The sequence below is a fragment of the Lineus longissimus genome, chromosome 1, assembly GCF_910592395.1.
Source record: "Lineus longissimus chromosome 1, tnLinLong1.2, whole genome shotgun sequence".
NCBI classification, from domain to species: Eukaryota; Metazoa; Nemertea; class Pilidiophora; order Heteronemertea; family Lineidae; genus Lineus; species Lineus longissimus.
The window spans coordinates 15,402,179-15,414,764 of NC_088308.1; the positions used below are offsets into that span (position 1 = coordinate 15,402,179).

Consider the following 12,586-nt stretch of genomic DNA (forward strand, 5'->3'; position numbering starts at 1 on the left):
AGTGAACCCGGAAGTGGTGTTGGCAGTGTTGTTGACACATCACCTAGCAACGATGGTACTGATTCTGACAGTAATTCTGACCCTCCTAGGCCAGCTAAAATGCATGAAGTTGTTAGGGGAAGGGGGAGAGCAAGGGGGAGAGGTCAGGTCAGAGGAAACAGAGGTGGAGGTGGAAGGGGACGTGGTATTGGTAGGGGCTGTGGTGGTAGAGGTGCTGCTGCACAACCTGCACAACCTATTGCAGGATGGGATACTGACCCTACCAAATTCGTGCAGCCTGTGTTTGACCCCAATGAACCTGTTGGGCTAAGGAATATCCCAAATAACATTGGTCCAGACACAAAAGCTATTGATTTCTTTGAACTTTTTTGGACGGATGAGTTATGGGACTTGATTGTGACTGAGACTAATCGCCAAGCTGCGAAAGTCAAAGCAGATAAACCAAATAATTACGTTACTAAAAACTTAAAAGATCTAACAAAAGTAGAACTCAAAGCTTTCTTTGGAATTCGAATAAGTATTGAAATGCTGATACATAAGGACAGGTATGAGTCATACTTTCACATGGAGCAGAATCACATGCTCACTCACACTCCCGGCTTCAGTCAAGTGATGTCACGTGAAAGATTTCTTGGCATATGGGCAATGTTACACATGGTGAATGAGGATGATCCAATATAGATAAAGCTGACAAGATTTATAAGAACAGGCCCCTGCTACAATATTTGCTTGGGAAATTTAGGCACTACTATGTACCAGGACAACACTTGTCATTGGACGAAGGCATGATTCCGGCTAAGAATGCTCTTTCCATTTGCCAATACATCAAGGACAAGCCAATCAAGTGGGGCCTAAAATCATTTCTTCTCTCTGATCGAGAAAATGGTTATATTGTGAATGCAGAAATTTACACAGGAGCACGCAATGATGCCACTGTGGTGGCAGACCTTGGAGTCACATGAAACTTAGTTGATCGTCTCAGCTCCATGTACCGAGGACAACATTATCGTCTCTACACTGATCGATACTACACTTCAATTATTCTGACTGAACACTTGTTACAGCATGACATAGAGCCGTCTGGAACTGTTCAGATAAATAGGAGGGGTTTTCCTAGGGAAATTGTTGGCAATAGAATGGAACGTGGAGCAAGTGAGCTAGTCTACAACGGACGTTGTGCAGCACTTGTCTGGTGTGACAAACAAGAGGCCCAAGGGCCTGGCGCTCAGCTGAGTTAATATCATTAATATCTTCCCGGTGTTTAGTTCATTATGCATGAAAATGGCATGCTCCATGGTATTTGATATCCTTTTGCGTTCACTACGGTACCAATGTTTTTGGTTGACATAATTATGCCACTGTTCATTCCTCAATCCTGACCATAATTCGGGTGAAATCATCGTATGAAAATATTTACCGAAACATGAAGTCTATGCCATGAATGAGGATACTCATTGTCATAGCCTCGTTTACAAGTACGAAGTATTTTCCCGCAAATATTCAAAACTGCTTGGCTCCTTGCCAGTTAAATAACATGTGACTATACACAAAATAGAAAACTTTGATGGAAATTGTAAATCATTTTTTTATCTATCAGGGGAAACAAGCTGATGATGATCAAATAAATCATTCATGAGAAATCGTTTTGTTGCTGAAGCTTGCATGACGAAGTTAATGCTAAACCTTTTCTTGTGCTCTACTGCGCCACCGTAGTTTTCTATTTAGACCAGTGATGACGTCATTTCTGGTGATTCCCTACATTGTCCAATGAGCGCTTTTTAAAATGTGCCATTTGGTATTGTACAGTATGCAATGTATTTTTTCAGCGCTGCCAGTTGCCAAACAGAATGCCGTAGCTCCCTCAATTTCCAATCAATTTTTATGGGAGTGACATTATTGTATTGCTTAGAATGTCTACTTTTTACTCATGAAAGAATCGTAGAACTAAAACTTAATAGGCGAACAGAATCATGCCGATTCACTGCACATACTGTGGGAATTCTCCACTTCAAAATACATCGGCGATGTCATCGCGAACAGAGCATGCACTTCCGATATCGTTTTCACAGAAATGTGGCCATATTTTCAAGAACTAATTTCTGAAAGTAGTCCCTAAAGACCTTATGACTACCACTGAAACGAACTAGTGATAATATCGCCTACCAGACTCCTTTTTAAGCAGAAAATTGAGTACTTGAGTGTCATTGAGCTCCAAGATTATTGCACATGGCGTAAACAACATGCCGCCATTTTGTCTCCGCTTCGGTATTTCGTACCTTCTCAATTAAAACCAACATAATAAGGCCTCAAATCGTTGATTGAATAGGAACACCACACAAAACACAATAAAGTGGGGGTACAATCGATTACGAAGCTGAAGTGAACAGTGATTTATTCCTAGAGCTACTGCTTTTGTTGTGTATAGCTGCCATGTTTTGAGAACTGGCAAATAGGAGACTTCATTGATGGCTGACGTCATCGGGCGGGAATTTGAATCGGCAGAAATAATTAAAAGGCAGGTAGCGCCCTCTCCTGTTAAAATTTTGAACTTTTTCTCAATAAAATAGATTTTCAAGAATTTTATCTTAATATTAGAGCATATTTCGACTAATTCTGCTGCTCCTAGGCCGATATAGGCCAGTTTCCTTCATGCACTCTCGCTCGCAGGAAGAAGGTCGAATGGCGACAAATTTTGTTTTGAAAGTAGAGTTTGACCAGAAGTATCCAGAAATGCAAAATTGAAGTCTCTAGGTCTTACGGTTACAAAATGTGCACCATGGATGGATGGATGGATGGATGGATGATGGATGGACAGACGGACGCCACTGAACAACTTATTTGACAAGCTCGGCTGACTTAGTCAGCTGAGCTAAAAACCTATCCTCTTTGTCACATCCTCAGATATCAATAAGCCAGGTACTCAGGTGCTGAGGTGTGATCCAAATCAGCATAGAAGGGTTGAAGTGAACTGTCCTGAGGTGGTGAAGTATTACAACAGATACATGGGTGGCATGGACACAAAAATGACCAACTTGCCAAACTTCCACGTTGTCGACCTACCCACCGATGGCCGAGGAAACTGACAATAAAGATGTTCATGTGGGCTGTCCTCAATTCCTATGTTGTCTATGGCATGACTGTACCACAGCCACAGGTTGGAAGAAGGATTACCTTCCATGGTTACATTGAAACCCTGTGCCTTCAGCTCATCGGCACCTTTCGGAGAAGTGCCACAGTCATTCCAGGTCGTGTTCTTCAAGCGGAAGGACGTCTTACTGAGGTCGGCCATCTACCAGAGCGTAGTGTTGCAGACTGAACTAACCATAGATGTGTTGTCCGTCTTGAGAAACAACGCAAAATTCAGACTTAGAAATCCAAGAGTACCAGCTACACTCTGAGGGTGTGTTATCAGAAAGAAAATGTATCAAATTTCACAACAATTTATTTCTATTGGAATAGTTATCAAATTTTGGGTCAAACAATGAACATTTCTGGTTACACCACCCACCTGTTGACATGTTATTTCTCTGCAATATTAACAACTTTCATGAACCTAGAGTCATTATTAGAGGAGTTATAAGCATTTATTTCAGGAGTGTCGTTTTTTGAGAAATTCCCTAAAAATGGCCAGGGTCAGAGGTACACATTATATAAAAACGGCCAGGGTTCAAAGGGTTAAGTCACGGAAATCAAATGGTCATGTCTAGGTTGTTCTGCTGTTGAAAATGTGCAGTGTAGGGACTGGCATGTTTGATGAATACTGTTTATTTTGCAATTGTATAATTATAGCATTATGCTGCTGATTTCAACTGAAACTGACCCTTCTGGCCTCATATACTTGGTTCCACATGCACCTAGCAAAATATACTCGCCTAAGGGTTGGAAATAAAAGTTAGGTAGGTAAATATTTACTCACCTAGCTATTTTTCAACAGAAGGCCTGGATAAGCCACTATCGAACTAGGTCTTGACATTCACCCCATACACATGCGCGCCAAATATGAAATGTCCACGTAAACTCATTCACAATATAGAGGTCACAAGTCATTTCTGAGACTCACAACAAAATGGTCGCAAGTCAGTCATCTAGAATGCGAGATCAGCCATTATCGAACTTGGCCTTGATATTCTTCCCATACACATGCACTCTGATTATGAAATGTCTACTTGAACTCGTTCAGAATATAGAGAGGTCACAAGGCGTTTCTGAGATTCACAACAAAATGACTGCCAGTTAGCCATCTTGAATGAGAGATCAGCCATATTTGAACTTGGGCTTGATATTCACACCCCATACACATGCAGGCCGAATATGAAATGTCTAGGTGAACTCCTTCAGAATAAAGAGAGGTCACAAGAGTGTGACATTCAGACTGATGAGCTGCCAGACGACGGACGACCGACAAGACGTGACGACATTAGCTCACCTGGGTGAGGTAAAAGTCAAAGAATTAGTCTACAGAGCAACTCTCCAAATTGCATGCATAAAGATTTTGACTCACCTCATTGAAATAGTCACCAACCCATTTGGCAACCATCAGCACCACCATGATAGGCATACCAAAAGTGATATTGCCTGTCGCCTCAATAAGTATCACTGTCAAGCTTATTGTCATACGCACAACACCGCCTACAAGAAAAACAAAGGATATTGTAAAGCGGTGACTATTTTTAGTATATTTGTAGTTCAGGATTTTGTGTAACTGCAGCTTCAGTGTAGCTTAAGAATTTGACAACCCCCTTACCGCAATTTGAATAAAGCTTCTATCTTTGCAGTGCATTTGATTTATTTTGATGTGAATTATGCACGCCACGAGACTAAATTAAAATGAAATGACCAAGGTCATAATGCTCATCTCTCATCTCATTAGGATGTGAAAGTAACATGAACATAAGGTTTATTGCGATACATGAAGCTGTAACATTGCTTTTAAGTTGCAATATCTATTCATCTTGAAAGCCAAGGTTTCAAACAGCCAAAAATTCTGATTTGCTTAATGGCCATTGGATGGAATGGCATGATCAATACTCATAAAGTTGGCAAAATGTTCCACCTCTGTAATGAAACGGCCAAGGGCCATTGTGCTCACCGTATAGATATCTGGTGGCTAGGAATTCATCCTGGTTAAGAAACATGCAACATGTATAGCGTATAGGTCAAACCAAAGTTGGTATGACATGTGATGTATCGTTGCTTGGAGTACCTACCATAAAAATATAATCAAAAAGAAGTCACTAATAAACGAGATATTGCACTTTTTACCTGTTTCAGTTTTGGCCTCCTGGTGGCCAAGTTGAGTACCAGATCAGATCGAAATTCGGTGTCCGAGGTTACATGATGTAGGGAGTCATAGACGTAGGGAGTCATATGTACCAAATTTCAAGTTCATAGCTTTAGTGGTTAAGAAACATGCAATAGTTGCACTCATACGACCAATTTACGCCATTTGACCTCTCTGAGCTTGAAAAGCAGGTCAAATCAAAAACTTATATGATATGTAATGTATCCTTGCTAGGAGAACCTACCATAAAAATGTTATTGAAAATAAATCACTAATAAGCGAGATATCTCACTTTCTAGGTTTTCACTTTTGGCCCCCTGGTGGCCAAGTTGAGAATCAGACCGGACTGAAATTCAGAGTCAGAGGCCAGCTGACCTAGGGGGTCCTTTGTACAAAGTCTCAAGTTCATAGCCTTAGGGGTTAACAAACGTGCCACAGTTATGCTCAAATGGCCAATTTACACCATTTGACCTCTGTGACCTTGACAAGTAGGTCAAATCAAAAACCCGTATCATATGTGATGTATCCTTGCTAAGAGTATCTACCATAAAATTTTTACCAAAAACTAATCAGTAATAAGTGAGATATGGCACTATTCAAATTTTTTGGTTTTGGCCCCCTAGTGACCAAGTTATCAATGTCACAGGTCATCTGACCTAAGGGGTCATTTGTACTAAGTTTAAAGTTCATAGCTTTAGTGGTTAAGAAACGTGCCATAGTTACACAAAAACGGCCAATTCACACCATTTGACCTCGTCACTATTAAGCGAGATATTGCACTTTTTCCTTTTTTTAGTTTTGGCCCCCTGGTGGCCAGGTCGAGAATCAGATCAAACCGAAATGCGGTGTCAGAGGTTATATGATGTAGGGAGTCATGTGTACTAAATTTCAAGTTCATAGCTTTATTGATAAAGAAACGTGCCACAGTTACGCTCAAATGGCCAATTTACGCCATTTGACCTCTGTGACCTTGACAAGTACGTCAAATCAAAAACCCGAACCATATGTGATGTATCCTTGCTAAGAGTATCTACCATAAAATTTTTACCAAAACTAATCAGTAATAAGTGAGATATCACACAATTTATGTTTTTAGTTTTGGCCCCCTAGAGGCCAAGTCAAGAAACAGACCGGACCGAAATTCAGTGTCAAAGGTCATCTGACCTAGGTGGTCATGCAAACAAAGTTTTGAGTCCATAGCCCTTGCGGTTAAGAAATGTGCAACTGTTTTAGAAATCGGATACGACGGACGACGACGATGACGGACACTGCGGTGTTGTATAGACTCCCCTACGGTGAGCCAAAAAGGAATTCAAAACACTCATTAGATTACTTGCGAGTCATTGTTTGAGAAATTTTCAGACTTCACCTCTTGTAGTCATCATCATACCCAAAGGATCCAAGATGATGATGAGAAAGTGCCAAATTCGACAGCATGTACAACCAATTGCCTATAGATTGATATCTTTATTTGATATGTAAATTACATTTACATTTCTTGAAAAATAAATGAGTGCAGATGTGAATACAAATTATGGTGAAGGTGCAAGCACATATGGTACAGGTGCTCAGTTCACAAAAAAATCAAGGATGGTTCTTATATTTATATCCCTGCGGATATTATCCCGTAAATGCAGAAAATCACTAATGGCGGTAGACCGAACTAAAATTTCTTCAGAAGGATGAACATACAGCAGCGCTGCAGTTTTCCCAATTGTAGAACGCGGTGCCTCAATTAAACCAGTTATGCATAAAATAGTGTTAGACACAAAGGAAGAGTTACCAAGTAATGCTAACTGAAAAGCTATTTGAATGAAATGATTTTTTTTAACAAAAGACCTATTCCTGAAACGTAATGAAATGGTCCAGGGACCATGTGCTCACCTCGGGTAATGTAATGCATGTCATTTGCAGTGGGTATGGGGAAAACAGTTTCTGGCTAGTTTCAGCAGTTTTGATTCCATTGATAATATTATTCTTCTCAGCTCAATGGCACAAAAGAAAATTACCGGTTCCATCTAAGTATAGCATTTTTGTTAAAAAGTTGACTGAATTTCAGGGTTACTGAAGAGTGTACATGTCACATGGAAACTGGTTGACATCTGTTCAACAGTTTAGGAGTAATAGGACTTCGTTGTATTTTCAAGATGGTGGCCTGGTGGCCATATTTGCCTTTGGATTTGTCTTTGGGATATTGATAAGAATACATAGACACATAATCACATGAAGTTTGGTGGCAATCTGATCATTAATTTCATTAGTTAGTTTAGATTTGACTGAAAATCAGGGATGTTGTAGAGATATACAATCACATGAAATTTGGTGGCTTGAAATTTGGTTGTTTAATTTTCAAGATGGCCGCCTTGTCTAAAAGAGATCAAATCAACTACTTGAAACATAAAGCAACTTATTAATATTCCAAAATAAATGAAACGGCCAGGGGCCATTGTGCTCGACATATAGACATTTGGTGATTTTGGAATTCATCCAGGTTAAGAAAGATTGTACATGTATAGTATATAGGTCAAAACAAAGTCGGTATGACATGTGATGTATCATTGCTTGGAGTAAGTACCATAAGAATATCATCAAAAACAAGTCACTGATAAACGAGATATTGCACTTTTTACCTATTTTAGTTTTGGCCTCTTGGTGGCCAAGTTGAGTACCAGATCAGATCGAAATTCGGTGTCCGAGGTCACATGACGTAGGGAGTCATGTGTACCAAATTTCAAGTTCATAGCTTTAGTGGTTAAGAAACATGCCATAGTTACACTCAAACAACCAATTTACGCCATTTGACCTCTGTGACCTTAAAAAAGCAGGTCAAATCAAAAACTCATATGATATGTGATGTATCCTTGCTAGGAGAACCTACCATAAAAATTTTATTGAAAACGGATCACTGATAAGCGAGATATCACACTTTCTAGGTTTTCACTTTTGGCCCCCTGGTGGCCAAGTCGAGAATCAGACCAGGGTCAGTGGTGACCTGACCTATGGGGTCCTTTGTACAAAGTCTCATGTTCATAGCCTTAGGGGTTAACAAACTTGCCACAGTTAGGCTCAAATGGCCAATTTACGCCATTTGACCTCTGTGACCTTGACAAGTACGTCAAATCAAAAACTCGTATCATATGTGATGTATCCTTGCTAAGAGTATCTACCATAAATTTTTTACCAAAAACTAATCAGTAATAAGCGAGATATGGCACTATTCAAATTTTTGGTTTTGGCCCCCTGGTGGCCAAGTTAAGAATCAGACCGAACCGAAAATCAGTGTCACAGGTTGTCTGACCTAGGGGGTAATGTGTACCACGTTTAAAGTTCATAGCTTTAGTGGATAAGAAACATGCCATAGTTACATACAAACGGCCAATTCACACCATTTGACCTTGAAAATAAGGTCAAATCAAAAACCCGTAGAATATGTGATGTATCCTTGCTCTGAGTACCTACCAGAAAAATAAAACTGAAAACAAGTCACTATTAAGCGAGATATTGCACTTTTTACTTTTTTTAGTTTTGGCCCCTGGTGGCCAAGTCGAGAATCAGATCAAACCGAAATTCGGTGTCAGAAGTTATATGATGTATGGAGTAATGGGTACCAAATTTCAAGTTCATAGCTTTATTGGTTAAGAAACGTGCCACAGTTGCACTCAAACAGCAAATTTATGCCATTTGACCCCTGTGACCTTGAAAAGTAGGTCAAATCAAAAACACGTACGTTATGTGACATATCCTTGCTAGGAGAACCTACCATAAAAATGTCATCAAAAAAAAATCACTGATAAGTGAGATATCACACTATTTATGTTTTCAGTTTTGGCCCACTAATGGCCAAGTCAAGAATCAGACAGGATCGAAATTCAGTGTCGAAGGTCATCTGACCTACGGGGTCATGCATAAAAAGGTTTTGAGTCCATAGCCCTAGTGGTTAAGAAATGTGCCACTGTTTTTGAAATAGGATACGACGACAGACGACGGACACTGCGGTGTTGTATAGACTCCCCTACGGCCCGCTAATTAGATCAGGTGATCTAAAAACGAGTCACTCATCAGAAAGATATCACACTTTTTAGGTTATCATTTCTGGCTCCCTGGTGGCCAAATCAAGAATCAAATCAGACCGAAATTCACTGTCAGAGGTCACCTGACCTGGGGGGGGGGGGTCCTGGGAACAAAGTTTTAAGTTCATAGCTCTAGCGGTTAAGAAACGTGCCACTGTTTTTGAAACAGGATACAGACGACGACGATGGATGATGGACGATGGACACAGCAGTGTTGTATAGACTCCCCAATGGTGAGCCAACAAGTGACTAATAAGCGAGGTATTGCACTTTTTACCTTTTCAGTTTTGGCTCCCTGGTGACCAAGTTGAGAATCAGATCGGACCTGATCGGCAGAGGTTATCTGATGTAGGGGATCATGTGAACCAAGTTTCAAGAGAGACATAACACTTTCTAGATTTTGACTTTTGATTTTCCCATCAGATTAGGTGGCAAAGTCAAAAATCTGATGGGACCGAAATTCAGTGTTGGAGATCACCTGACCTGGGGTCCTCTGTGCAAAGTTTCAAGTTCATAGCCCTCGTGGTTAAGAAACGTGCCTGTTTCTGAAACAGGAAACAGACGACTACGACGATGAAGGGACAGATGAGGAGGCCTGACACTGCGGTTGAACAGATTGACTGTCTGACTGACTGACTGACTGGCATACACATACTTCGAATAGCTATCAGAGTCAAGTCACTAATAAGCAAGATATTGCACTTTTTACATTTTCACTTTTGGATCCCTGGTTGACAAGTCCAGAGTCATATTGGGCCGGAATTCACAGTCGGAGTTATCTGACCAAGAAGGATAATCTGCAAAAATTTTCGAGTTGTTAGCTTCAGTCGATAAGAAACATGCCATTGCTACACTCAAACGGACAATTTACGCCATATTTGACCTTTGTGACCATGAAATGTATAGGTCAAATCAAAAACTCATACTGCTTGGAGTACCTACCACAAAAATATTATTGAAAACAAGTCACTGATCAGCAAGATATTGAACTACCTCCTTTTTTCTGTTTTTGCCCCCTGGTGGCAAAGTCAAGGATCAGGTCGAACCGATATTCGAGGTTACACACAAAACTGCAATTTACACTACTTGACCCCTAAGACCTTGACAAGTAGGTCAAATCAAAAACACACATGAGGAGTGACGTATTCATGAAGGAGAACTGCCACATAAGAATATGTATTAGGTTCACTGTTATGTAAATGCTACCAGGTGAACCAAGGGGTTCTTTCTGTAGAGAGGGAGATAAGCATTGGCACTGGTCGAGAAAAGACTGTGCAAGGAAGCAAGAGGAAACTGGATATAACACGATCGAGGCGAATCGCAATGTATGCCCCCGCTCCGTGGGCACCAGTGTCCACAGGCCTGTCACTAAACTGGTTTTGAAATTATGGGGTGTAAAGGGCCATATTGAATTTCGGAGCGCAACCAAAATCGATAGGGAACCTCCCCAAATCCACCCTATTAAACAATAGAAATTAGAGATCAATCGGGATACCTGTTCTTGAGTTATAATCCGGAAGGGGAAATCCAAGATGGCCTATTGGTGGCCATATTGAATTTCAGAGCATGTCAAAAAATCGATAGGGACCCTTGCTCCATCCACCCCAATTCACTACAGAAATTATAGATCAATCGGGCCACCGGTTTTTGAGTTACAGTCCGGAATAGGTTGCGGCCGCACCTCAACTTCGTTGAGCTGGGGCATAATGATGATGATGTTGAAATGCCTTTTGCATATTGGCGATTACGCGGCATGGAATCCAAATGTGGAGAAAGGTCTTTGGTCTTCAACCAACAGCAGCTGGCAAGCCAATGTTTGATTAATTCATGATTAATACATAACAAGATGGCGGCCTTGGGGCCATATTGGATATCACGTGGGGCCAGAAAATTATACAGCACCTTACCCTACCCTCCCTTACCCTAGGCGATCATACCACAGAAATATCAGCTCCCTCACACAAGTGCTTCTGGAGCTGGGAATGCTAAAAATCTAAGATGCCAACTGACGGCCATCTTGGATTTCGGATAGCGCCCAAAATCAGTAGGGAAACTCCTCTACCATAGGCCATTACACCACAAAAGCTTGAAGTCGGTCAGACATGTGGTTCTTTGATTAACGAGCGGAATGCAAAATTCTAAGATGGCGGCTGGCGCCAATATTGGATTTTCGAACGCCCAAAACAGATAGGGAACCTCCCCCACTGAAGACCATTACACCACAAAAGTTTGAAGTCTGTTGGACCTCTAGTTCTTCAGTTAACGATCAAAGTACAAAAATCTAAGTTGGCGGCTGGTGGCCATATTGGATTTTGGATCGCGCCCAAAATCAATAGGGAACCTCCCCTCCCATAGACCATTACACCACAAAAGTTTGAAGTCTGTCGTACATCTGGTTCTTCAATTAACGAGTGGAATGCAAAAATCTAGGATGGCGGCTGGCGGCCATATTGGATTTTTTGGAGTACCTAGCATACAAATGTTATCGAAAATGAGTCACTAATAAGCAAGACATCTCATTTTTTATGTTTTCACTTTTGGTCCCTAGTGACCAAGTAAAGAATCAGTTCAGACCGAAATTCAGTGTCAGAAGTAACCTGACGTGGGGGTTCTGTGTACAAAGTTTCAAGTCTCATAACCCTAGTGGTTAAGAAATGTGCCACTGATATTGAAACAGGATACAGACAAAGACAACAACGTACAACGGGCACTGCGGTATTGTATAGACTCACCTACGGTGAGCCAACATAAGAATATATTAACAACATTTGGCCATGCCAAAACATGTGATCTGCGAGGCGAGATATTTATTTACCAAGTTGTGCTGCTGCTCCAAGTACAGCAAATTTCCCGTGATCTATCCATGGCTGAAATGAAAGAAAATCAATCCTCAGATATATGATCTGCTCTGGCAAAAGTAGGCGCATTTTGGAAAGGCATTGGGCATAAAAAGGCCTGCCCAATACAGTACGGGTCCATACGTCGCTCCACAATGGACGAGATTAGTTATCCGCGGTAAGTGCGTCTTTCCGACGCATTTCAGTATGGCGACCCGATACTGGCCTAATATCAATTATATCACCTGCTGCACGTGCAGCGTTCGCTCGGGTCTAATCCTGACCGGCTGCATATATGCCTTGTTATTGTAGTGACATGCTTTCGTTTGAACTACATATTTACAGCCTACAACTTACAGTAATTACAATCTGATTTTTCAAGCGATGATACCGTTGAG

At 41.0% G+C, this 12,586-nt stretch overlaps 1 protein-coding gene across 6 annotated transcripts in view; it reads right to left on the reverse strand.

The window, feature by feature from the left end:
* Window positions 1–12,586, reverse strand: part of LOC135488681 (H(+)/Cl(-) exchange transporter 7-like) — a 353,896-nt gene that overhangs the window by 157,885 nt on the left and 183,425 nt on the right. For all 6 annotated transcript variants that reach the window (XR_010447011.1, XM_064773357.1, XM_064773347.1 and 3 more), the window contains exons 15-16: window positions 12,167–12,218; window positions 4,502–4,629 (exon numbers count right to left, since the gene is read on the reverse strand). Coding sequence is in view for 5 of the 6 variants with exons in the window: in XM_064773357.1 (XP_064629427.1) it covers window positions 4,502–4,629; window positions 12,167–12,218 (180 nt within the window). In the remaining variant the exon portion in view is untranslated. The remainder of the gene's footprint in view (window positions 1–4,501; window positions 4,630–12,166; window positions 12,219–12,586) is intronic.